General features: G+C 39.7%; 1 protein-coding gene and 2 long non-coding RNA genes across 3 annotated transcripts in view; 1 reads left to right on the top strand and 2 right to left on the bottom strand.

Annotated features, from left to right (window-relative positions):
- iqgap1 (IQ motif containing GTPase activating protein 1) overlaps positions 1-23,674 on the top strand; it is a 149,492-nt gene extending 125,818 nt beyond the window's left edge. Inside the window, exons 20-37 of the mRNA XM_034193452.1 lie at positions 55-138; positions 233-304; positions 4,354-4,423; positions 4,512-4,876; positions 7,005-7,168; positions 7,255-7,479; positions 7,569-7,709; positions 7,831-7,915; positions 10,412-10,644; positions 15,133-15,265; positions 17,236-17,338; positions 18,391-18,526; positions 19,837-19,924; positions 20,149-20,358; positions 20,470-20,636; positions 20,964-21,086; positions 23,003-23,111; positions 23,219-23,674. Of these exons, the coding sequence (XP_034049343.1) occupies positions 55-138; positions 233-304; positions 4,354-4,423; positions 4,512-4,876; positions 7,005-7,168; positions 7,255-7,479; positions 7,569-7,709; positions 7,831-7,915; positions 10,412-10,644; positions 15,133-15,265; positions 17,236-17,338; positions 18,391-18,526; positions 19,837-19,924; positions 20,149-20,358; positions 20,470-20,636; positions 20,964-21,086; positions 23,003-23,111; positions 23,219-23,332 (2,622 nt within the window). The 3' untranslated portion in view covers positions 23,333-23,674. The remainder of the gene's footprint in view (positions 1-54; positions 139-232; positions 305-4,353; positions 4,424-4,511; positions 4,877-7,004; positions 7,169-7,254; positions 7,480-7,568; positions 7,710-7,830; positions 7,916-10,411; positions 10,645-15,132; positions 15,266-17,235; positions 17,339-18,390; positions 18,527-19,836; positions 19,925-20,148; positions 20,359-20,469; positions 20,637-20,963; positions 21,087-23,002; positions 23,112-23,218) is intronic.
- LOC117530598 lies at positions 2,969-21,697 on the bottom strand. The gene is made up of 3 exons (XR_004566408.1): positions 21,687-21,697; positions 9,547-9,555; positions 2,969-3,108 (listed from the first exon to the last, which is right to left on the bottom strand). It is a non-coding gene; the product is annotated as an uncharacterized LOC117530598 (long non-coding RNA).
- Positions 23,675-23,893: 219 nt separating the features above from the next.
- Positions 23,894-26,151, bottom strand: LOC117530583. The gene is made up of 2 exons (XR_004566406.1): positions 25,281-26,151; positions 23,894-25,237 (listed from the first exon to the last, which is right to left on the bottom strand). It is a non-coding gene; the product is annotated as an uncharacterized LOC117530583 (long non-coding RNA).
- Between the last annotated feature and the right edge of the window lie 1,784 nt (positions 26,152-27,935).

Below are 27,935 nucleotides of genomic sequence, written 5' to 3'. Positions count from 1 at the left end.
TTTTTTTTTACTTCAAAGGCTCAATGAGTTTTAATCTATCCTCCACTCACTTAGGCCCACTGGAAAGGTTACAAACAGAAGAAGAACTTTAATGAACGTAAGGAATATCTGAATGCCCACAGTGAAGATGCTGTCAAGGTAACATTACTATGCAGTGTACTAAACTAAATATTCTGATTACCATTAAATTTTCTAAATATTTAATATTTGGATTGTTGTCTTCATCTTCCAGATCCAGTCAATGATTCGGATGTACCAAGCTCGCAAGAAATATAAAGACAGATTAAAGTACTTTAATGATCATGTAAGTAATATACTGCATTTAAAGATACTTGGCTGAATATAAAATGAGCTGCAGGCTGTAAACTAAGCTTGTTCAATTTCACAGAGCAAAAACATCAGTTGACCATTTTATGTTAACAGAATCTGTGTTCACAATAATTTAATCCCCTGCTATCTTGTCAAAATTACAGGGATTAAAGTTCTCCGTCGTTATGATGGAGTTATGTCAGTTGGGTTGCCAAAAGGCAGCATTCGAAGAATCAAGGTTGGACGAAGATATAAAATTTACCGCTTTCAAAAGTCGATTTTTAGAGTGTCTGTTTAGTTTTTGTTTTTTCTCCTGGCAGCAAGTCGTGTCCTGTCTGCGGAGGGGCGGTGTGTTTGAGTGTAGATGTCTCTCAGCGCACAGCGAGCAAATGGCAGAGTTTTACAAACATATTTTTTCTTTCAGTCTGCTCTGAATGTCTGAGTGTTCTTGCTGTGGTTAAACTAAAAACTCGACCCACAACGTGTTAACAACAAGCAGTTTTTGTTTGTTTTTTTCCCCTCAAAATACACCAAAAATCTCTTCCTGATGACGGCATGATGTAAATGATCTGATAAAACCTTCTTACCGCTCAGTCAGGTCACGCTTTCCACATAAATACATACATTTATTTTTTTTTTATTGTTCCTGCTCAGAGACTGTAAACCTTGGGGTGCATCCAGACAGATGGGGGTTTTGGGGGCACAACACCTCTTAATTAAATGCCCACTTTAGAAGACATTTTTCATACCAACTACTACTTGTAGTAATAATGATGATGATAATAATAATCTAAAATTTTTAAATCAGTATTTCACTGGGCCTAAATTTTACTGTATTTCTGGACTAAGTTTAATTGATGAGCCATATAAAATTAAGTTTAGTTAAATTAGCTTTTCTGCATAACGTAAGTGGGATGTGAAACAATATCTTTTTTTATGTAATGTCTAAGCTCGGGCATTACTGGGTCTGTTTGGGGTTCTAGTTTAAAATCATGTCAGTTAGGATGAGGGAAGGCAAAAATATGAAAATGATTACGGCTCTCGTGGTTAGTAATCCTATCAAACAAACATGTATAGTGAGGTTAAAAAGTATTTATTCAGTCCCTGATTGTGCAAGTTCTCCTACTTAGAAAGATGAGAGAGGTCTGTAATTTTCATCATAGGTACAAAATGAGAAGAAAAATTCCAGGAAATCACATTGTAGGATTTTTAAAGAATTTATTTGTAAATTATGGTGGAAAATAAGTATTTGGTCAATAACAAAAGTTCAACTCAGTACTTTGTAACATAATCTTTGTTGCAGTGACAGAGGTCAAACGTTTCCTGTAAGTCAGGTTTGCACACAATGTCGCTGGTATTTTGGCCCATTCCTCCATGCAGATTTCCTCTCGAGCAGTGATGTTTTGGGGCTGTCGCTGGGCAACACAGACTTTCACCTCCCTCCACAAATTTTCTTTGGGGTTGAGGTCTGGAGACTGGCTTGGCCACTCCAGGACTTTGAAATGCTTTTTACGGAGCCACTCCTTTGTTGCCCGAGCAGTGTGTTTGGGATCATTGTCATGCTGGAAGACCCAGCCACGTTGCATCTTCAATGCTCTCACTGAAGGAAGGAGGTTTTGTCTTAAAATCTCACAATATATGGCCACGTTCATTCTTCCCTTAACACAGATCAGTTGTCCTGTCCCCTTTGCAGAAAAACAGCCCCAAAGCATGATGTTTCCACCCTTGCTTCACAGTAGGTATGGTGTTCTTGGGATGCAACTCAGCATTTGTCTTCCTCCAAACATGACTAGTTGAGTTTTTACTAAAAAGTTCTATTTTGGTTTCATCTGACCACATGATATTCTCCCAATCCTCTTCTGGATCATCCATATGCTCTCTGGCAAACTTCAGACGGGCCTGGACACGTACTGGCTTAAGCAGGGGGACACGCCTGGTACTGCAGTCCCTCTCTGCGTAATGTGTAGTCTTTTACTTTGCTCCCAGCTCTCTGCAGGTCATTCATCAGGTCCTTCCGTGTAGTTCTGGGATTTTTTCTCGGCGTTCTCATGATCATTTTGACCCCACAGGATGATATCTTGGGTAGAGCCCCAGATCGAGGGAGATTATCAATGGTCTTGTATGTCTTCCATTTTCTTACAATTGCTCCTACAGTTGATTTATTCACATCAGCCTGCTTGACTATTGTAGATTCACTCTTCCCAGCCTGGTGCACATCTACAATTTTCTTCCTGGTGTCCTTCGACAGCTCTTTGGTCTTGGCCATGGTTGAGTTTGGAGTCTGACTGTTTGAGGCTGTGGATAGGTGTCTTTTATACAGATAACGAGTTCAAACAGATGCCATTAATACAGGTAACAGGTGAAGGACAGAGCTTCTTAAAGAAGTTGTTACAGGTCTGTGAGAGCCAGAAATCTTGCTTGTTTGTGGGTGACCACATACTTAATTTGCACCATAATTTACAAATAAATTCTTTAAAAAGCCTACAATGTGATTTCCTGGAATTTTTTTCTAATTTTGTCTCCCACAAAGTAAAGTTGTTGAAGTACCTGAAGTGTACCTATGATGAAAATTACAGACCTCTCTCATCTTTCTAAGTAGAAGAACTTGCAGAATCAGGGACTGACTAAATATTTTTTGCCCCACTGTAGGTTGTGATATCAGTTTTGGTTGAAGGCAAGGAATATGTGCAAAGAAAATACAACACACATTAAGCAGTACAGCTGAACTGAGGGGGATCAGGGTGAGAAAATAGTCATAAAAATAACCCTCCAGAATGCATCGCTGGACATCAAAAACCCCTGCCGACAAAGGTCGACTTTCATCAAAAAAGACCCCCCATTTCAGATCCTGGCTTCAGGCCTGGGATTTTAATTAGTACTGAATGAAGTAAAAGCTGTAGAAAACCTGTCCCCTTAAAATGTGTTTACCCTCAAGTATTTAACTAATATGTAGGTTAAAGTCCTTCTAAAGTTTGATGGCTGTTTAGCAGGACAACAATTTGCATTTTTGTTTTTTATATTTCCTCCACCTTGTTTTACCTTAAAGTCTAATGGCCCCTTTACACATAACACGAAAGACAGAAACCGGAAGAAAATCTGCGAACCAAAAATGAATGAGTTCACGCATTTTATCCTTATTTGTTATATTTAATTTCCACTCTTTCTGTCTGTAAATGTCAACTACATGTAAACTACATTTTACGTGGTGGAAGTGACATCAGCCTGCTCGACCAACCGAGTTGCAGAACACAGCGGTCAGCTGCGACCGGACTCCGGGGCCCTCAGCCACAGCTGACAATGTTGGATTCATGGTGTGTGTGTGTGTGTGTGTGTGTGTGTGTGGAGGGGGGGGGAAACGCCTACGTGTGTTGCTAGGTTACGCCACACTTGTGGAGCACTTAGACAATTTTCACAGACAGGTCGAATGTGGTCGCCTGCTCTCTACTCTTGTGCTGGGTGCGCGAATAGCCCCGCCTTTTTTAATTGTCCAGCAAGCAGTGTTAGATGTTTGTGTGCGACACCTGGACATTTTGCTGACACCTGCCAAGAGAGAGGTCGAATGGGCACTCACCCGGCACTCGCAGTCTTTCGGCCACTGGTGTGTGTGATTGGTTGTTGTGACAGCTGTACGAGGCGCTTGAGGTGGCTCTGATTTTTCACAAGTGGCATTTGACGCCTCCTTCGGGTGCCATTCTGCCTCAATCGTGTTATGTGGGAAGGGGCCCAAAGACGCAATCACAAAAGGATTTCTGTAAAAAGATAGATGGTGAACAGCTTGATTTGTTCATGAAAATAATTTGAGTCGTATTTTTTTGTTTTTCCTTTAATCCCTGTAATTATACAGCATGTTGACTGTTCATGAATCTCCCTGGACACATTTGTTTAAATGCATTCCTGGTCCTTTCAGGTTTAAGCGTAAAGGGTGGCACATGTAGCACACTCTGAAATGTGTAAAGTCACTTCCCCATTGAGTTGCACTCAATGATTGTATTATAGTCTATAATGTGGACTATTGAGCTATGTTCTTGCTATTTGATGATACAGATCGATGATGTGGTGAAGATTCAGGCATTCATTAGAGCCAACAAGGCCAGAGATGACTACAAAACACTGAGTGAGTCAGACGTTCTCAACATAGATTAATTGTTAAACACCTGTGATATTGTCACATTTTCACTTTAAACTTTGGGCTTCCTTTAAAGTCAATGCTGAAGATCCACCAATGGCAGTGGTGAGGAAGTTTGTTCACCTGTTGGACCACAGTGACCAGGACTTCCAGGAGGAGCTGGAACTGATGCGGCTCCGTGAGGAGGTTGTTACCAACATTCGCTCCAATCAACAGCTGGAGAATGATCTGAACCTGATGGACATCAAGATCGGCCTGCTGGTGAAGAACAAGATCACCTTACAGGAGGTGGTGTCCCATAGTAAGAAACTAACTAAGAAGAACAAAGGACAGCTGTCAAACCTGATGATGATGAACAAGCAGAAAGGAGGCCTGAAGGCACTCAGCAAAGAGAAGAGGGTGAAACTGGAAGCTTACCAGTACCTCTTCTACCTCTTACAGGTACCATGAGAACATATCTGTCTCAGTTCTTTCCCATTAGGCTGATCAAACATCCCGATTTCTCTATTGGAGGAGGTAGAATGACTGACTGCTTACCAAACAGTTTTATGTAAGCAGGTCCCTTCGGCTTGTTTTTAGTCTGGGTCACCACAGCAGAGCTGAGGTGGCTCTGCATGTTGATTTGGTGCAAGTTTTATGCCAGATGCATTTCCAGGTGCAACTTGACATTGTATGGAGAAATGGGCACCAAACACTTTGTAGTAACAGGAAAAGAATTAAGCTAAACCTTGTGCATTAAAGTGTTTTTTCAGTAAATGTTCTAGAATTTGGCACTCACCATTGATATACTGGCATAGTCCATAATCCAGTTTGTTCCTGTTCGTGCTGCAAAAGTTCAAAAATGTTAGCTTTTCTATGGCCGCACATCACATGTTCCGTCGTGGAGTGTGGCTGCCACTCTCACACGTTAAGCTGTGACAGGTGAAGAAACAGGCAAAGGTTTTGTAGGCACTGTTCAAAAAGAAATGCTGTTAGATAACAGTCTGAAGAAATACAGAAAGTGTTTAATGTAACTTAACCAGTGTTGCCACAGTTACTTTGAAAAGTTACTTTGTTTACTTTTAACAGTTACATTTTACAGTTACTTCATTAGCAGCTATGGACAACTTGTTGGCAGCTGCTGAATGTAACTGATAAAGTAACTAGTAATCTAACTTGGTTATTTTCAAGATTTACTACTCAGAAAAGTAACAGAGTTACTTTCCTCAATTCAATTTAATTTCAGTTTATTTTCCTTTATATAGCGCCAAATCACAACAGAGTTGCCTCAAGGCGCTTCACACAGATAAGGTCCAACCTTACCAACCCCCAGAGCAACAGTGGTAAGGAAAAACTCCCTCTGAGGAAGAAACCTCAAGCAGACCAGACTCAAAGGGGGACCCTCTGCTTGGGCCATGCTACAAACATAAATTACAGAACAATTCACAGAACAATTTACGGACGAATATACAAGAATTGCTGTTGGTGCACAGGACAGGAGGGTCGCCAATACAAATACAACTCCCATCTCTGGATGGAGCTGCACCTTAAACAGAGAGAAAACAGAATCAGGCATCAGAAAGACAAAAAATACTGTATAATTTGTCAGCATTAATCAACAAGAAGAACAGAAGAAATACTAAAGTGATCGCCGGCCGCTAGCCCTAAGCTTCACTAAAAGATCCAGAATTTAGGTAAAGTTGAGGCCGCAGCCCGCTCCAATTACTAATAACATGAATTAGTAAAAAGCGTAGTAAAAAGAGTAAAAAGCTTAAAACAAAACTGTACCAGTATGCTAGCCATATGAAAGGGAAAAGAAGTGCGTCTTAAGTCTGGACTTGAAAGTCTCTATAGAATCTGATTGTTTTATTGACACAGGGAGACCATTCCACAAAACAGGGGCACGATAAGAGAAAGCTCTGTGACCCGCAGACGTCTTATTCACCCTAGGGACACAAAGTAGTCCTGCACCCTGAGAACGTAAAGCCCGGGCCGGTACGTAAGGTTTAATTAGGTCAGCTAGGTAGGGAGGTGCCAGTCCATGAATAATTTTATAGGCTAGTAGCAGAACCTTAAAATCTGATCTCACTGGGACAGGAAGCCAGTGAAGGGATGCCAGAATGCGTGTAATGTGGTCAAACGTTCTGCTTTGTGTCAAAACTCTTGGCTGCAGCATTTTGAACCAAGTGGAGAGCCCTAATGCTGATTAGTGACTTTGGTGATTACTCAAACTTAAGAGTAACCAAGTTAGATTACTTATCTTATTAGTTAAAAGTTGTTGGCAGACGCTAATAAAGTAACTGGATAAAGTAAATCATGTAACTAATAAAGTAACTTTTAAAAGTAACTGTGGCAACACTACTGTTAACACTATTATGAAGATTGCACGTTATAGTTTTCAGCTGGGTCCTGTATGGGGTAATGTGTACGGTATTATATAATCATGTGAGTTTTCTCGTGCTGATTTATTTTTTTTAATTGGGATCTCCTTAGAAACATGATTTTTGAATAGAAAACCTGTTATGACTCTTGGTTGTGTTGATCACAAGACAGATCATTTTAACAACACTTTTTTCCTTCTTCCTTTTAGACCAACCCCACATATCTTGCCAAGCTTATCTTCCAGATGCCACAGAATAAATCCACAAAGTTCATGGATTCTGTGATCTTCACCCTGTATAACTACGCCTCTAATCAGCGAGAGGAGTACCTGCTCCTCAAACTCTTCAAAACTGCCCTTCAGGAGGAGATAAAGTAAGAACGATACCCAATTTACTTCACAATTAAGTTATTCTGCACCTGTTTATGTGGTCGTGAGTACAGTCCTAAACTGTGGGCAGGTCGAAGGTGGACCAGATGAAGGAGGTTGTCACAGGAAACCCAACGGTTATCAAGATGGTAGTTAGTTTCCATCGTGGTGCACGAGGCCAGAATGCATTACGGCAAATCCTGGCACCAGTTGTCAAAGAGATCATGGACGATAAGACGCTAAATATCAAGACCGACCCCGTGGACATCTATAAGAGCTGGGTCAACCAGATGGAGACACAGACTGGAGAAGCCAGGTGAGCTTCAGATAACTTATTTTATTGTGTTTTTACAGGAGGTGGCAATATGATTATCCACATGCGTTCTCCACTGTTGTTGCCAACAGTAAGCTGCCTTATGACGTAACTCCTGAGCAGGCTATGGCCCACGAGGAAGTGAGGACGAGACTGGAAGCATCAATCAAAAACATGAAGACGGTCACTGACAAATTCCTGTCTGCTATAATCGTCTCTGTGGATAAAATTCCGTGGGTTTCTCGCTGAAATATTCACTGTTTGCATATATCACATTTTTGTACCGAGCTGTTTTCAGACCAAGAATTTGAACATTTCTGTCTCAATCTTTCCACATGTCACATTCTGTGTCAGGTATGGGATGCGGATCATCTCTAAAGTACTGAAAGACACCCTGCATGAAAAGTTTCCTGATGCTACAGAGGATGAGCTGCTCAAGGTATGATGTGTTTTTATGCCACTGGTTCAGACTTAAATGGATTCTAAAAGGAGTGAAAGCTGCCTCAACCCAAACAGCCGATCTGTCAGAGGACAAAATTGAATCATGATTTGGTTTGTTCAGTATTAAATGATGGTCTTGAAGTTAGAGAGGTATCTCCGTCAGACAGAAAAATCATTAGATCTCTTCGTCAAGGTCCAAATATATATACAAATGTTAGACTCGTACTCATTTATAAGCCAGTCCATTGCAGTGATAGAGTTCCACTTAACAGTGTGGAGGACAGTAGGACATCTGTATGTGTGTCTAGGCTTCTCAAACCACCAGGGTGCTGTCCTTTCACATGCTTGCACACCAACCCTGTTTGGTGTGTTTCGGTGGGACTGTGGTCCGTTTTTCTGATAGTTTGTGTTTTTTCATGTGAGGATGTGTGTACATGCATTCAGATTGTGGTTCTGAATCAATCAAACAAAGTATAGTTATGAAAGTGTTGTTACTCACAGGTGAAATGGTCCTAATTTGGTTTTGATGGAAGAGTTTGTCCATATCAAAGCTCTAAATTGTGATGGTTTAGCTGTGGATGGTTTCAGTGTTAAGTAAAAATGTTTTATAGGTAACTAATTCTTTAAATGCACCGAACACTGAGATCTGTAGGACATATGAAACATGGATGTACAGGGTGAACACAAAAACACTCCATGGTTTCAAATATTTCTTCTTTTACTTCTATGTATTTTATGTATCTTATTTTTGTTTTATTCGTGTGTTTGTATGAATGTTTTATGACTGTTTTTTTTTTTGTCTTTTTTGTGCTGGTGAGCCAAAGACAATTTTCCACATCGGTGGACAATAAAGAATTATTCTATTCTATTTACAATATCAAAAATCACATGAATAATTTTACAATTCTGAAGAATAATAATCTGCAAAAAACTTGATGAGTTTCTGCAACTGTTGATCCCAAAATTGTAAAATTATTCATGTGACTTTTGATATTATGCAGTAGTGTTCGGAATTATAGCAGTGCTATGTGACTAAAAAGATTAATCCAGGTTTTGAGTATATTTCTTATTGTTACATGGGAAACAAGGTACCAGTAGATTCAGTAGATTCTCACAAATCCAACAAGACCAAGTATTCATGATATGCACACTCTTGAGGCTATGAAATTGGGCTATTAGTAAGAAAAAAGTAGAAAAGAGGGTGTTCACAATAATAGTAGCATCTGCTGTTAATGTTGATGCTACAAACTCAAAACTATTATGTTCATACTGCTTTTTTAGCAGGCATTAATTTTATTGGTTTGAAACCAAGATTTTGCTCGTTTACTAGTGTGCTTGGGGTCATTGTCTTGTTGAAACACCCATTTCAAGGGCATGTCCTCTTCAGCATAAGGCAACATGACCTCTTCAAGTATTTTGACATATCCAAACTGATCCATGATACCTGGTATGCGATATATAGGCCCAACACCATAGTAGGAGAAACATGCCCATATCATGATGCTTGCACCACCATGCTTCACTGTCTTCACTGTCAACTGTGGCTTGAATTCAGAGTTTGGGGGTCGTCTCACAAACTGTCTGCAGCCCTTGGACCCAAAAAGAACAATTTTACTCTCATCAGTCCACAAAATATTCCTCCATTTCTCTTTAGGCCAGTTGATGTGTTCTTTGGCAAATTGTAACCTCTTCTGCACGTCTTTTATTTGAGGGACTTTGCAGGGGATTCTTGCAAATAAATTAGCTTCACACGGGTGTCTTCTAACTGTCACAGCACTTACAGGTAACTCCAGACTGTCTTTGATCATCCTGGAGCTGATCAATGGGTGACCCTTTGCCATTCTGGTTATTCTTCTATCCATTTTGATGGTTGTTTTCCGTTTTCTTCCACACGTCTGTTTTTTTTTTTCTTTGTTGTTGTTCATTTTAAAGCATTGGAGATCATTGTAGATGAACAGCCTATACTTTTTGCACCTGCATATAAGTTTTCCCCTCTCCAATCAACTTTTTAATCAAACTACGCTGTTCTTCTGTCTTGAACATCCCATTTTCCTCAGGCTTTCAAAGAGAAAAGCATGTTCAACAGGTGCTGGCTTCATCCTTACATAGGGGACACCTGATTCACACCTGTTTGTTCCACAAAATTGACGAACTCAGTGACTGAATGCCACACTACTATTATTGTGAACACCCCCTTTTCTACTTTTTTACTAATAGTCCAATTTCATAGTCTTAAGAGTGTGCGTATCATGAATGCTTGGTCTTGTTGGATTTGTGAGAATCTACTGAATCTACTGGTACCTTGTTTCCCATGCAACAGTAAGAAATATACTCAAAACCTGGATTAAACTTTTTAGTCACATAGCACTAGTATTATTCTGAACACTACTGTACATATTTGAAACCAAGGAGTGTTTTTGTGTTCACCCTGTATGTCGAGATTAACTCTGTTTTATACCTACAAATTATTTAACGACTTCATTTTTGCTTTCAGATTGTGGGAAACCTGTTGTATTACCGTTATATGAACCCAGCGATCGTCGCACCTGATGCCTTTGACATCATTGAGGTATCAGCGGGGGGTCAACTCACCACAGAGCAACGAAGAAACCTTGGCTCTGTTGCCAAGATGCTCCAGCATGCTGCCTCCAATAAGATGTTTCTGGGAGACAATGCACATCTCAATCCCATCAATGAGTATCTCAGCGCCTCCTACCAAAAGTTCAGGTCAGATGTTTATAATTGCAGAAATATGCAGTAAATTTAGATTAAAGGGCAAATAGAAAAGGAAAAACTGATCCAAAAATACAACAAATGAACAAGGTGAGAAAGGAAATTATTACTTTACTCCAATATGAAGCAGAAGCGAAAACAAGATATTTAAAACAAAATTATTATGAAGCATGGCCCAAAGCAATGAAACTGTTGGTGAGAGGTTTACAGAAACGGGCAGGAAATACAGTCACTAAAATACACAACCTCAAAACAAACCAGTTTACATATGAACCAAAAGAAATTGAAAAGATTTTTTTAGACTGCTACAAGGAACTTTATACTCAGTCACCATCTTCAGATCAGAATGATATTAAGACTTTCTTCGACTCCTTGGACCTACCCTCAAAAAAAACTAAATGAACAAATAATGATAATGGATGAAATTCAGAAAGCAATAGGAAAACTTGAAAGTGATGGTTTCCCTTCAGTGGTACAACATGTTTGGTGAAGAACTGATACCACTATTACAATTACACACTACTACTAACTGGATTATGAGTTAAAAAAAAAAAAAAAATCATATTCCCCCCCAAAGAAGGAAGCAATAATTACTGTAATCCCAAAACCATTAAGAGACAAAGAATATTGTCAAAACTACAGACTGATTCCATATTAAATGTCGATTAGAAAATATACACCTCAGTTATAACAAATAAACTACAAACATTTATACCAGACTTGAAAGGCAAGGATCAAAGTGGGTTTGTACAAACACAAGCCAACATAAGTAAAACATTGCGTATCATATATAAAATACTGAAAGATTACATACCAGTGGCTTTAATTAATTTAGATGCAGAAAAAGCATTTGATAGTCAATTGAGAATTTCTATATTTAACTTTGGAAAAATTTTGATTCAATATAGGGGAAGTGATGGTGGTCTAGTGGTTAAGCGTTAGGCTTGAGGCCACAGGATCCTTGGTTCAAATGCCAGCCTGACCAGAAAATCACTAAAGCTGGGTGTACACTGTACGAGTGCATTTAACCTCTCATGACCACCTCCCCATTGGCAGTCGTATGGTCGGATGAATATCAAACCTGTTGACGCAGCGCTACATGCATCTACGAACCGATTTACCCCAACCTCTCGCGCTGCGCATGTGGAAGCGCCGATGCCGAATTGGAGAGATCATAAACAGTGATCATCTCTTTGCGAGAGAGCAGCTTCTGTTTATGGTTTGCTTCCAGAAACACGAGTCCGACGTGTGGTCTTTGAACATACAATGTGAGTAGTCGGATTGCATCAAAGCATCAGGCCGTATAGTGTGAGAACATAAATCGTGTGCTCTGAACTTTTACACCCTGTGGTTTTGTCGTACAGTTTGAGCTTGAGCTGATTGAATATATTGTACAGTGTCTGCCCAGCATCAGGGCCCTTGGGCAAGGTCCTTAATCCCCTAGTTGCTCCTGTAATAAGTTTTTTTTTTTTCTTCTTTTTCTTTTGCAGATGATACTATGATCTACTTAAATAATGCAGCGAATTCCTTAAAGTACACTCAACAAAAATATAAACGCAACACTTTTGGTTTTGCTCCCATTTTGTATGAGATGAACTCAAAGATCTAAAACTTTTTCCACATACACAATATCACCATTTCCCTCAAATATTGTTCACAAACCAGTCTAAATCTGTGATAGTGAGCACTTCTCCTTTGCTGAGATAATCCATCCCACCTCACAGGTGTGCCATATCAAGATGCTGATTAGACACCATGATTAGTGCACAGGTGTGCCTTAGACTGTCCATAATAAAAGGCCACTCTGAAAGGTGGTTTTATCACACAGCACAATGCCACAGATGTCGCAAGATTTGAGGAAGCGTGCAATTGGCATGCTGACAGCAGGAATGTCAACCAGAGCTGTTGATCGTGTATTGAATGTTCATTTCTCTACCATAAGCCGTCTCCAAAGGTGTTTCAGAGAATTTGGCAGTACATCCAACCAGTCTCACAACCGCAGACCACGCAGATTTAAGCTTCTCTACTATGGAAACCACCTGGACAACTGAGAGCCTTCACAGAAAAATTTAGGGAATGGAAAACAAACTGGGATGCAAAATCAATTAAATATTTGGGTATAAGCAAAACTATAAAGTCCTTTTCAAACTATATAAAAGTAACTATGGCTATATTGACAGAACATAAGAGAAGATGTTGACAGATTGTTCACTTATCCACTGGGATAAAATGACAGGATAAATGTGGTTAAAAATGAACATCTTGCCACATCTGTTATGTGTTCTTATGTATGCTTATTATAACAAAAGATCAATTCTCTAAATGGAATAAGTGCATGTCAAGATTCATATGGGAAAGTAAACGACCTCGAATAAATACACTCACTACACACACTACAGTTACACTACAGTTATCTGAAGACAAAGGGGAATGGCATTTTTCCCCCATTTTTATGTTTAACCAGTTAATGTGCTTTAAAAATAACAGCTACCAATAACTAAAAATGTTTAATATCACCACAATCAGGCAGTTGACCCTTAATAATAATGATTGCAACTACAACCCCTGGCAAAAATTATGGAATCACCGGCCTCAGAGGATGTTCATTCAATTGTTTAATTTTGTAGAAAAAAAGTAGATCACAGACATGACACAAAACTAAAGTCATTTCAAATGGCAACTTTCTGGCTTTAAGAAACACTATAAGAAATCAAGAAAAAAAGATTGTGGCAGTCAGTAACGGTTACTTTATTAGACCAAGCAGAGGAAAAAAATATGGAATTACTCAATTCTGAGGAAAAAATTATGGAATCACCCTGTAAATTTTCATCCCCCAAATTAACACCTGCATCAAATCAGATCTGCTCATTGACACTGACCCTATGCCATGACATTGACCCTATGTGTCTTTTTGCAAGGAATGTTTTTGCAGTTTTTGCTCTTTGGCAAGATGCATTATCATCTTGAAAAATGATTTCATCATCCCCAAACATCCTTTCAATTGTCCAAAATATCAACATAAACTTGTGCATTTATTGATGATGTAATGACAGCCATCTCCCCAGTGCCTTTACCTGACATGCAGCCCCATATCATCGAGTGTGGAAATTTACATGTTCTCTTCAGGCAGTCATCTTTATAAATCTCATTGGAAAGGCACCAAACAAAAGTTCCAGCATCATCACCTTGCCCAATGCAGATTTGAGATTCATCACTGAATATGACTTTCATCCAGTCATCCACAGTCCACAATTGCTTTTCCTTAGCCCATTGTAACCTTGTTTTTTTTTCTGTTTAGGTGTTAATGATGCCTTTTGTTTAGCTTTTCTGTATGTAAATCCCATTTCCTTTAGGCGGTTTCTTACAGTTCGGTCACAGACGTTGACTCCAGTTTCCTCCCATTCATTCCTCATTTGTTTTGTTGTACATTTTTCGATTTTTGAGACATATTGCTTTAAGTTTTCTGTCTTGACGCTTTGATGTCTTCCTTGGTCTACCAGTATGTTTGCCTTTAACAACCTTCCCATGTTGTTTGTATTTGGTCCAGAGTTTAGACACAGCTGACTGTGAACAACCAACATCTTTTGCAACATTGCGTGATGATTTACTCTGTTTTAAGAGTTTGATAATCCTCTCCTTTGTTTCAATTGACATCTCTTGTGTTGGAGCCATGATTCATGTCAGTCCACTTGGTGCAACAGTTCTCCAAGGTGTGTTCACTCCTTTTTAGATGCAGACTAACGAGCAGATGTGATTTGATGCAGGTGTTAGTTTTGGGGATGAAAATTTACAGGGTGATTCCATAATTTTTTCCTCAGAATTGAGTGATTCCATATTTTTTTCCTCTGCTTGGTCTAAAAAAGTAACCGTTACTGACTGCCACAATCTTTTTTTTCTTGATTTCTTATAGTGTTTCTTAAAGCCAGAAAGTTGCCATTTGAAATGACTTTAGTTTTGTGTCATGTCTGTGATCTGCTTTTTTTCTACAAAATTAAACAACTGAATGAACATCCTCTGAGGCCGGTGATTCCATAATTTTTGCCAGGGGTTGTATTTTTGCAATGATCATTTGTTCCTATACTTTTGTTGCAAAAAAAAAAAAAAACTCACTTTTGCATTGCAACTTTTTAGAAAAGCTGCCACAGCATCCTAACATACCAAGACATTGCAGCAGCTTAGTATAAAAATTAGAAGTGGAAAATAATAGTAATAAGCTGTGCATACCATGCAGGAAAGTTTAAAAATAGGTTGTATTTGATTGTGCATTGCATTTGAACATCAAAATCAGTTGACTGAAGGGGGACTTCTTCGAATAAGGAAATTCCAATTTTATCTATTCATTTATTTTTACCCAAATCCACAGGGTTTTCAAATTTCCAAACCCTAAATCGAACCTTGTTCACCGGAACATAATGTTAGATTCTTTGCTGCTTCCTTTTTTTTTCTGTTGCTCTAATTTTATGTATCCATTTTGCATGACAGGCGTTTCTTCCTGGCAGCATGTGACGTTCCCTCACTTGAAGATAAGTTCAACGTGGATCAGTACTCTGACTTGGTCACAGTCACCAAACCTGTCATCTACATCTCTATTGGAGAGATTATCAACACTCACACAGTGAGTTCAAACACTGCCCACGTCAGTCGTTCTTTCTCAAGTCACTCTGGTTTCTGCAGTGGCCTACAGAGCTCAACACAACCAAATGGTTTAAATTTCATCACCTTCACTTAACCAGCATTTAAAAAAAATTGTAATTATGGAAGTCCCAAACCACACTTATCCCATAGACTTCAGAAAGACTCACCCAGTCCTCGTCCTTTTTTTAATGTATTCAACCTTTAACAAATTCAGACTTCACTTTCGCTAGCAATGAAGAGAGACGCTGCTTCCTGTGAGTAAACACAAAAGAAGGGTAGAGGGTTAATATGTTCATGAGCGTTTGCTGGTGGTGATCAGAGCATAGCCAGGTATGAAGCTGATGATGGTTATGGTGAACAAACAGTATGAGGTCTAGTTTATTTACCATAGGAAACATGAATTATCATATTGTATAGCAATAGCTAATGTTCTGCATATTAACAGTATGCTACTTGGTAGCAAAACGTGAAGAAACATTTTTCTTGCATTCTAGCATCATACCAGAAAACTGTATTTTATATGTGACATTATCTGCATATGCAGTTTAAGGACAAAGTGGATTGGAGTAGGAAAAGCGATGTTGTTGAACATGAAAACAAACCTGGAAGATGAATTTCTGAGATCTGGACTGGTTGAACAACTTTTCCTTGAAATATCTCATAGCTTAGACTACTTATTGGCTTTCAAGATGTTTTTCCACAAGTCCAAATTATTTCTTTAGTTTTACAAAACGAAGGAAGATGATGTATTTATTATCCATAACATATACCCTTACATGGAGAAAGTCTATTGTAAATCAGTCAAGGTCAGTCTGTTCAACAGAAGCTTCTATTGAGTTAGTCTTCTCATCTCCAGAGGCTCATGGGGTGTGCTCCTCTATGGGGTGCAATGAAAGAACCTCAGAGAATCTGGCAGAGAATTTAGTCAGCCCCTAGCATTTGAGGGAAGGCTGTTCCTGTTCCAGATGGTGTCTTTGACATCAGAGGTCACCAACTGTGTTCCTGAAAAATCACCTGGTGTGGATGGTTTCTGATTCTCCATGATCCAACTACTGCTGATTAAATAAGTAATGTGAGCTCGGACACTCAAGCCCAGAAACACCAGGCTTAACTAATCCTCTGTGGTTGAAGCAGGTACACATAGCAGGGTTGGTAACACCATTTTTTACATGCACTCTTAAACCATCTAGGCTCTGTCCAAAACCATGTGTCTTTTACATGAAGGACAAAGATGCCACTTATGTGGTTCTGTCATTGCTCTTAAAGAACCCTCAGAATGCTTTTCATATGTCAGGGTTGGTAAGGTTAGACTGTTACCTATGTGAAGTGCCTTGAGGCACGACATGAATAAATGGAAGTGAATTGAATTATCAGGGAGTGCACGCCTAACAGTTCTCTGGATGAATAAATTTTAATGACTCAAGAGGAAGAAGGACTACATTTCTGTAATACTTTTCCATCTAGCAGATGCTGAAAGTGCTTTACAACAATGCCTAACATTTACTTCCCCAGCCACGGTCCATTTTTACAGTTTGATGGACTGAGATAATGCACATTAAGTGTTTTGTCCAAGGATGCAGACAAGTAGTGTAAACGAGGTTCAGACCCAGCTCCGTTAGACCAGCTATTTATCCACTACGAGAGCTATTTGCTCTTCATGAAAGAGGAAATTGTAAGAGAAACCCTATGTTGAACTATTTTGTTGAACAGATTGACAGTTTATTTTACACCCGGCTCAGGGTTCACTAAAGGGTTGTGCAAGTCTTTCAATCTTCTCTTCACTTGGGATTTTTATCATCAGCCGTACACCAGTTGCAGCAGGTGCTTCCCACTTGAATAGAACAGCCAACGTTTGGGCAGAGTTCTTGGAATTGCGTCTCTTTCACCAGTCATCTGATCCTGTTGATATTGAACAAATCTTGTTGACATTGATTACTTCTTCCCTGTCAGCTGCTGCTTGACCATCAGGATGCCATCGCTCCAGAGCACAATGATCCCATCCATGAGCTACTGGATGATCTAGGAGATGTTCCCACTGTAGAGTCCCTCATAGGTGAGTGAAGGGATGCACTTGTTTTGCATTTATTTGTTGTTTACGTTTATGGTGATTTTGTGTAATTTTTCTGCTACTTCATGCTGTAAAAGGAATTATATTAAAGATCCAAAATCCTTCCATGTTCTTGGTATAGAACATGGCAGCAGGACCACATGGCTATTGACCAGCAAGGGAACCTTTTTTAATATGTCAAATATAGTTAGAGTAAACATCTTGGAGTTTTTTTTTTTCCTTCATTAATCCCCCATAGTCCTTTATAAGGGTTGGTGCCATCTGGTTCTGGCAGTGTCAGTACATTGTGCATGCTGGGATTGCCTTGGGGCAAACAATGGCAACTCCAAACTTCACTCATTTCACAGTGGAACAACTTAAGAGAATGCAATGTCCCCATCTAGAGTTGCACCTAAAGTGTTTTAGGTGAGCGTGCCAAAGGGGTTCATGAGCTGTGCTTGCCCTATCAGCAGTACATGAAGGAATACAGCCATCCATAGAAAGTTGCACCTGGATTAGCCACCTTACATGTTAGCTTCCTTTGCTAGCGCCATTGTGAAGTTTTACCTTCATCAGAGACTATGCTCACAACTGCACCTCAGATCTCTCTATGAGGATATGATGCCAGAAATTATTCTAGTTTCTAGGTCTGTGTTTAAAAACGTTACCACTGATTGGATCATCATCTGGTGAGAGAACCTATTAATCACAGTAGTGACCCATATTGCTAAAACTGGATGGGGACATTGCGTTCTCTTAAGGATTATTTGTTGTCAAGGTAGTCTTTATTATCCACAAGTAGGAAATTCATGTGGTCACCGTTCCATAGTGAACTGAGTGAAGTCTGGCGTTGCCGTTGTTGTTTGCCCCCAGGTGATCCCAGAACGCACCGTCCACTGACATTGCCAGAACAAAATGGCCCAACCCAATGACGATGAATCTGTAATTTATTTTTTGAACACCATGTTATATTACAGAAGAACATGTAAAACAGTAATTTATGAGAACAATTTGAGCTCCTTGTTTGTTTTGACTTGCGTATCTCTTGTCATGCTCAGGTGAAAATCCTCTCCCTCCTGATGACCCCAACAAAGAGCTGATGGGGAAAACTGAGGTTTCATTGACACTCACCAATAAATTTGATGTCCCCGATGAGGCCAATGCAGAGGTGGACGCAAGGACCCTCTTGCTCAAGTAAGAGATGTTGTAGCTTAAAGCCCCAGTGACACTGTGACTGACTGAGGAAACGTATGAAGAACAGATACTGTACATTTGTGTTTGTTTTTGTCTAAGTCCTTCCTTTTTCCATCTACAAAATTAGTTCTTTGTCAGCTGTTGTCCACTGGGTTCGTCAGAAAAATGTTCAAAACTTTGAGCAGAGATCAGGCCGAATTCCCGCTGTCTGCATGCTTGTTTGCCATTTTGCCCTCTATTTGTTTTTATTTATCCTGCAGCTGTCATTTATTCTGGCCTTCTGATTGGCCAAGCCTTTGAAAGGACAGTCTTTAAGAAAAAGATCATTCACTTGCCTGCTTGCTCTCTCACAGTGAGGAGGCGCAACGTGCATAACAGAGGTATTTCATGTCCTGGCGCATGAACAGTAAGGAATATGACATGCTTTCAGATCAACGCAAACTCGCCTGAAATCCAGCATTCATATATATATATATATATATATATATATATATATATATGACACCTGTCCACACACACACAGTCAATCACACTCCAACCTATCCGCCATGACCAAGACTGAAGAGCTGGCTAAGGACACCATGGACAAAACTGTAGACCTGCACAAGGCTGGGGTGGGCCAAAGGAAAATCGCCAAGCAGCTTGGTGAGAAGGCAACAACTGTTGGTGTAATTATTAGAAAATGGAAGAAACACAAGATGACAGTCAATCTTCCTCGGTCTGGGGCTCTATGCAAGATTTTGCCTTGTGGGGTAAGTAAGAATGATTCTGAGAAAGCCCAGAACTACACGGAAAGACCTGTTCAGTGACCTGAAGAGAGCTGGGACCACAGTCACAAAGATTACATGAATGAAATTAGTGTTTTTTTGGGGGGGGGGGGGGGTTATTCTGTCGAACACAGTTGAAATGTGCCTACAATAAAAATTACAGACGTCTCCATTCTTTGTAGGTGGACAAAACTTGCAAAATTGACAGTGGATCAAATACTTATTTACCTCAGTGTATGTGTATGTATATATATATATATATATATATATTCCCTCACATAATTGGAAAATGCAAATTAAAAAAACCTGCAGTGGTTCTGACATTTACTTGTATTTGATTGCAGAGTATGAACCAAAGCTGTTTCATGTTTTTTGTGGTCATCTTCATTTCATCTAATATACATCACTCCTGCATTAAATGTACGTATATGTGTGTATGTACATTTAATAAAGGATAAAAGTGTATGTTCTGTAATTACTCTGCCTCAATACCTAAACTAAATCCTTTTTCATGAAGTTGTACATGTTTCTGTCTCCTTCCAGCACCAAGAGGCTCATTGTGGATGTGATCCGGTTCCAGACTGGAGAAACTCTGACTGAGATTCTGGAGACATCAGCCAGCCCAGAGCAGGTCAGACACTGGTTGGCTCCCTCAACAAATAATGTGAAGCTCACTGAGGAGAATTAAGAAGGTTAAAGCCGTGCAGTTTCAGAGCCACTTCTAGTGAAGGCAGTGGAAGGGTGAACTGTCAGAATTAAAAAAAAAAAAAAAAAGTCTTCATGACCTCAAAAGATGTATCATGCTTTATATAGGTTTATGCTCAGCTTGAACCTATGAGGTGTTTTTGTTTACAGGAAGCAGAGTACCAGCGTGCCATGCAGAGGAGAGCCATCCGAGATGCCAAGACTCCAGAGAAGATGAAGCAGGTCAAACCGGTGGTGGATGACAGCCTGACGCTGCAGGGGAAGAAGGACAAGATCAAGAGCAATCTGCAGAGGTTGGCAGAGCTGGGGAAGGTTCACCCGGAGAGCCGCTATCAGGACCTCATCAACGACATATCCAAGGTATGAATATAGCTCTCACACTGACCATCTGTGGCTGCAGCCACGACCTCTGCTCTCTTTCCCTCTATCTGTGTGTCTGTAATATGACGTGTGTTCATGCATGTGCTGCAGGACATCAGAAATCAGAGACGGTATCGTCAGCGGAGGAAAGCTGAGCTGGTGAAACTTCAGCAGACCAATGCTGCCCTGAATTCTAAGACCAAGTTTTACAATGTGCAGGTTGATTATTATAATCAGTATATCAAGACGTGCATGGACAACCTGGCCAGCAAGGGCAAGTGAGTGGAGATAAATGTGTAACACACCTATCATTTATACTTCAATACTGCTCTGAAAGTTTTCCAGAACTTGCCATATTTCCATGTTTTGGAGGTGGTTCTATATTTTGTCCTGGAGTGTTTATTTGATCACAGAGCTGGACCTCCCTATATGCTCACTATGCACAGCCTTTGTATGAAAGATGTCCAAGGGAGAATGACTGTTGTAGAGAATTACTCACATTACCATGAGAAATAAGTGAAGTATTCCGGGTTAAAATGCTGAGTTGGAAGACTATTTTGTTGTCAGATTGATGGCGTTTTGAAAAATTGACTCTCTCTGTTTAGATTGTCAAAGAAACCAGGTGACACCAAGACCAAGAAGAGTAAGCAGGTTTCCCAGAAATACACCGCCTCTCGCCTCCATGAGAAAGGAGTGCTGATCGCCATCGAGGACCTGCAGCCGAGCCAGTGAGTTCTGCAGCTGATCCAACAGTTATCTGGAACCCAAATCTAAAATTAACAACTGACAACTCACAAATGTTGATTACAAAATTGCATCTTCTTTAGTCAGTCACTTGAAACTAGCAAATTTAAAATAAATAACATAAAAAAAAGACCTCATTAATGCCATAGGCTGTTAGACGCTTTGGCTAGAAACATTCAACTGCCACACATGCAGCCAAAAGGTCTGCATGAACACAACTCAGGACAGACACAAGAGAAGGGCGCAGACAGAGATGGACAGTGGAATGGGACGGAAAAATGACCAAGAAGCTGGGACAGAACAGAGAAAACAGGAGCCAGAACAAGGAAAAATGTTCTTGAGGGTGGTTATGAAGCTACAGCAGTCTGGAAGGTGACACAGGAGGAACGCACAATATTACCACTAGGGATGGGTATTGAAGATTTTATCGATGCCATTATCGATTCTGCTTATCGATCCAATTCCTTATCGAATTCGTTATCAATACCGCCTGTGAATTTTCTGTGTACTAAAAATAGGCTTTACAGGTTTTCTGTATCAACATTTTATTAAGTCTTACAGTAACTAAATGTGAAATTGGTCACTGGAGCCTTGATCTCTGGACATTCTTAACTACCAATTAATTTGCTGTCAAATGTCAATATAATAGTAATATTATGTTGCATAACTAGACAATCAGGTAACGCTCAAAAAAACGGTTTTAATAACATGAATCCAAATCAATATTGGATTGAATAGAAATAATCGATTCTGATTCTTAATTCTGGATCGAATTGATTCTTGTAATTTTAATCTATACCCATCCCTACGTTAAACATCAGATGCCTCCCCAATCAATCTATCAATCTCACGCTTCAGCTTACCCCCAACCGTGAATAAGACCCTGAGATACTTTAACTCCTCCACTTGGGGCAATACCTCTCCCTTGATCCAGAGGGGACAATACACCGTTTTCTGACAGAAGACCATGGTCCCAACTTTGAAGGTACTGATTCTCATCTCGCTTCACAATCGGCCTCAAACCTGCTCAGTGCACATTGAATGTCACCGCCTGATGAAGCCAATGGAGCCACATCATCTGCAAAAAGCAGAGATGCACCTCTGGTGTCACCTAAGTGGACACTCTCCAGTCCCTGACTACACCTTGAAATCCTGTCCATGAACATCACAAACTTGTCACCACAAATTGGTGACAAGGGGCGCACTAGCGGAGTCCATCACCCGCTAGGAACAGGTCTGATGCAATGCCGAGAATGCAGACACATCTTCTACTGTGGTCATATAGTGACAATGATCCACGTTGCAGGGAATCTGGTTCCCCATACTCTCACAGCACTTCCCACAGGATACCCCAAGTGCCATGGTCATATTTCTTTTCCAAGTCCACCAAACAAATGTAGACTGGTTAGTCATACTCCCAAGACCCTTCTAACATCCTTGCATTAATATGCTTTATTTCATTACGCACATGATTAATTAAGCCTTTTCTTCCTACACGTTATTTTGCACTAAGCACTGGGTTGAACACGCCCTAAATGCACGTGTAATGTGTGCTATAGATTGTCCCCGAAAGTCATATCAGTTTCTGGAGTACTACGTACTGTTTAGAGGCAGTCTGGGTGTAAACCTTTGACCCAGTGACTAAAAGCAGCAATACATCCATGTCTTAGTTACTGTCTTTAGCTTTATATGGAAATAAAGGAGGCTTTGTGGTTGATTTAACAGGTGTACTGTTTAACGTTAAATGTGTGGAGTTGGAGAAAACTCTCAAAGGTTTGAGCCAAGGTGTATGTTCGCCCACAGCTGCAACTGTAACGCCAGAATTCTAAAACATTCCATTGACAGTGACGCCCCTTGAATCTCTGCTAATGATCCACTGTTTCTTGTTTTCCATCTTCAGATTCAAGAACGTCATTTTTGAGATTTCTCCATCGGAGGCCGTCGGTGTGTTTGACGTGAAGGCCAAGTTGATGGGCGTGCACTTGGAGACGTTACAGTTAGAATATCAGGTAGTCAGCCTTTTCCATGCAAGTATCAATGAGAGTTTTATCTTCTAGTGAGTCCTGGAAGATGATTGGCTGTGATTGTGGCTCATCCCCACCTGTTTGTCTCTCAGGATCTTCTCCAGCTGCAGTATGAAGGCGTGGCGGTGATGAAGCTCTTCGACAGGGCGACCATCAATGTCAACTTGCTCATCTTTCTCCTCAATAAGAAATTTTATGGCAAATAGGAGAATGTAAACAAGGTGCTACAGACACTGAAGACCCAACAGCCACATGCTGAAAGCCCTGATTGTCCTACATAACCCCAGTGGCACTTCATGTTTACCTATGCAAATTAAAGTGCATTATTTTTTTAGGACACAAATTCACCGCATGTGCTTTATCCTTAATGAACACTCCGTGTATGACTCAAGCTGGCACAGAGGCTAGCTGCAGTGTTTTTGTCCATTCAGTAACTATTTTCAGTCAGATGTTTAAAATTTGTTCTTGTTTTGTTTGTTTTGCTTTCAATGTGACAAATATATCTTGTGCATGGGCTTCAATTAAATGTTGAATATGTTTTATACAAATAGATGTTTTATTTCTTTCCTAGCTGTTGGTTTTTCTGCTCGTCAGACTGACAACAGCCTCCTCTGTTGACCGACTCCCAGCATTCTGCAGGTCATGACCCGCTGTTGGATTTATCTTTTGTCTTGTCTGGGATGTGTTTGTCTTCAATTTACAATGGCTGTGTAAGATGAGCTGCATTCAGGTCCGCAAGTATTTGGACAGTGACACAGTTTTTGAAGTTGTCATCCCCGGTTCACACTACCAGATTGAAGTTCACATGAAGTCAGATCTCCTTGTAGTGTCAACTTTCAGCTGTAATTCAAGGAGTTTGTGCAAAAACATGAATTTAACCATTTTTATTCTCTGTCCTTCCATTTTCAGAGCCCATAAAGAATCAGCTGCATTAAATGATTATTTTTAATACAAATCAAAACTTTTACAGATGGATTTCTTTTGAAAAGTCAGAGGACGTACACATGAACATTTCCAAGACATCAAATATGTCTGACTTTATTTCTGTCAATCACTCAGAAATACAAACGGCATGGTGCGTAGTGGTAAATCTGTCTGGAGTAGGCAGTTCTTAAAAACTGAATGACTATTAAACTGTAAATGGTGCAGCCTTTGTTACACCGCCAGTCAGCTTCTTGGAGGAGTGGAACAGAGAAGAATTTTAGTACAAGGACACAGAAGATCTAGTCGTGAGTCTCCCATACACCTTGTGACAAACCAGCTGAATATTCACCTTTTAAGAAAATCCTCTACCACGCCACCACAAAGCTTTAAAGGTTTCACTGGGCACATATTCTCCAGTCAACCACAGATGGATTATATCTATCAGAGCTGTCTTGGTGGCTTCCCTCACTCTTGTACAGTCACTCCGTTTTGGAGACCTGCCTGCCACAGGTAGATTTAGCCCCCCATTAAAATAAATATATAAAATCTCCTTGACATCAGGGAAAAAACGGTGAGGGCGGGCAGATATTATTTTTTCTTAGAAATGGGTACATATGTAATTTCAAACCTGAAAAACGACACCTACAGCACCTGCATACCATGTGAGGAACTGAAAATATCAGCTATTACAATAAATCCTGTTTCCAAGTTGAATACAGTCGGTGTACTGCACACTAGTGGCATAATAAACATGCATGAAGTCCGACTTTCAGTGCCTTCAAAATGTTCATGTATCCATCCTCTGATGTGCTGAAAGAAAACTGGCTGTATAAGTGATGATTTGTATTAACAATGATCTTTATATGTATATACGTTGTTTAATCTCAAGTAGTTGTGTAGTTTTTTTTCTCTCTAAAAATGGAGGGACTGTCTAAAAATTGCACCTTGCATTAAATCTAAATACACACAAGCACATTGTTTAATTTCACATCTGTTGTGCATCACAGAGGGGACAGCTCCCAAAAAAAAAAAATCACTGTCCAAATGGTTATGGACCTGACTGTGAGGAGAAAAAATGACTGGAATAATGCTGCATTCAAGATAACGGTAAACAAGGAAAACCCCAAGTTGGGAACTTGAGATCTGAAAATGTGCATTGACTCGAAGAACTTGGGGAAACGATATTGCTGCAGATAGGAACATATGTGCAAAGAACACGCACGTTATTACAGCTGCTTGCTGCGACTGATCACCACGGGAAATGTCTGATGGATCCCTTTCGATTTGTCTCGTCGCAGTGATGATATCAGTTCTTCCACATCTTTGAAAAACTTGCAACACTGGCAACTTCGCTAATATGTAAAGAATGAAAACATCCCATGCAAAAGTAAAAGGTTTCTTCAAAGCAGCCGTCTTCAGTCATGACACAGGATGCGATTGATTGGATGTCTGCATGTCTGACGATTTGGAGCACTGAATTTGTATGTGGGTTCCCGAACATAAAAATCCACCCTGACCACACACTCGGACCATTTTGTCTGAGTTGGAGCTGGTACTTTGGCAGTTGTCGTGAACGCAGCATAAGTTGTAACGTGACAGTGTTTCTGCTGAGTTCGATTTGACCCTCCTTATGGTTGTGCTGATTAGTTGTTCAACGCTACACAAATAATTGTAGAACGCTGAACACAATGTTTTTGTCAGTATAGATTTTGCTGGTTTCTTCAATCTCAAAAGCTGTTGAACCATTTTCATGAAACTTGCAGAAAAAGATAACTGGTGCAAGGATAATTATATTTATAAAAAGAGCCATTTAATGTAACAATGCAAGATGGTAGATTTTACATGTGATTTTCATTAAAGAAAAAAAGATTGGAACAGATACTTGGTTTTGCAGCAGATAAAGGGAACAGGTTGTTTTTTTTTTTTTTTTAACCAATAAAATTCATCTTTGGACAAAAGGATGATTTGATTAGACGTCACTACAGATTTAATTTTTCTTTAACCTGAACTGAAACACTTGATGAAAATGGAGCTCAAGCTGATGTGCACAGAAATAAAAATGTAGATGAGGTACTAAAGCAGTTTCTGTCAACACCAGATGCTTTAAAAAAATGATCTGTAGATACAATAAAGTTGTTAAATGTCCCAAATGTTTGAGTGGGATGAATGCAACATCAACATGCTTAGATCCAATGGTTCTCAAAGTGTGGGCCATGAATCACCTGCTTTCACTGTGTGGAAATTAAGAGTGTGACTGATCACAAAACTAGATGTTACCTTTATTCTCTCATCCTTTTTGATCTGCTGCAGCTGTGTTCCAAATGCAGACAAGTGGTTGAAAATGAATGAATATCAGAAATGGCCACTTCGCTATGATGGCCTACTATGCAAATATCACTCACTAGCACATTACCCTCCCCAGGAAACTGAAATAACTTCATCTTAACCAACAAAGCTATCACCTCCCACCTATCTCGGATTTAGGGAACTTTTGGCAAGTGATTAAAGCTGCCTCAAGAAGAGACAGCTGCTATTACTACGATTACTACGACTAAAGTGCTCAGTAGCTTATGTTGCTCCTGTATGTCGAAGTATAAGGCCTAGTTCAAAAATAATGAAGCCAAAGTGTGACATAACCATCAAAATTTAAGTCTTTTTTGTGAAATGTTATTTTAGGTATGGTTATACAGTGAGGAAAATTAGTATTTGAACACCCTGCAGTTTTGCAAGTTCTCCCACTTAGAAATCATGGAGGGGTCTGAAATTTTCATCTTAGGTGCATTATGTCTCTCACAGTGGACGTGCACCTAAGATGAACATTTCAGACTCCTCCATGATTTCTAAGTGGGAGAACTTGCAAAATTGCAGGGTGTTCAAATACTTATTTTCCTCACTGTATATCAGTTTCAATATTTCTATTGGTCTCGGTTCAGTCATTGCTAGAATTTATCACTGCATATATACTATAATGTGCTAGAGCGTAATGCTTGTGACAACAGTTGGAGGTATCTTCTTTAGTCTGCAGAAGCCTGAAACAAATTCTGTCCATTAGTTCCTGGTATTATTGAACAAATAATATAATTATTCTATTGAAGCAGAGTAGGAGATATAGCTAAGGTTTGGACACAAATAAACCAAGGACTTATTCTCAGGGTTACGCTTGCAGTAACCCTGAGAATAAGTTTTACCTTGCTTTAGAAATATGTTTTGCTTTTTTTGTTTTTTTTTTTTAGTAAACGACATTTCTACCTTTACAAAAATGTATTACTGTGTGTTAGTATGAAGCACAAACAGACAAAATACAAGGTTATTTCTTTAACATTCAACTTTAAATGATAATGCTAAAATTGATGAAAAATGCTATTTTTTGGGGGGGTAAATTTCGTGCATATTTCTGGAACTGCGGAATTTTTCCATGAAATTTTCAGTACCTGTCAAAGACTATAGACAACTCACAGATAAATCTGGATGGTGCTAAATAACATAATGGCTTGTTCATGACAAATGCAATGCAAAGCAGCAGTTAGGCTTCATTATTTTTGAACTAGGCCATATGTGCGCCAAATATGGCTGAATTCACACGCACACACACACACAACATTCCTGTAGGGGCACGAATGTGAGGTCTGGGAAAATGCCCTTTGGGAGTGAGAGCCACCCTTTCTGTAATACTTCGCAATAAAGTGATACTGCATTTAAACTCTAGGTGTCTCTCTAAGTCAAGTTGTCACCTCAGATTTTGAAGAATCACTTTGGGAGGAGCACATTTACAGTGTCTGGAAGCCTTTTCATTACAAATCAAACGGGTCCTATACTCACAATGATCCTCACAAAGATAGCAGTACAAACACACACACTTGTCGCCTAGTATATAGAAGCCACTTT

Source organism: Thalassophryne amazonica, chromosome 2 (assembly GCF_902500255.1).
Source record: "Thalassophryne amazonica chromosome 2, fThaAma1.1, whole genome shotgun sequence".
In the NCBI taxonomy this organism is placed as follows: domain Eukaryota; kingdom Metazoa; phylum Chordata; class Actinopteri; order Batrachoidiformes; family Batrachoididae; genus Thalassophryne; species Thalassophryne amazonica.
Note: the sequence above shows the minus strand (reverse complement) of the source record. Positions and strands in the feature narration are given on the sequence as shown.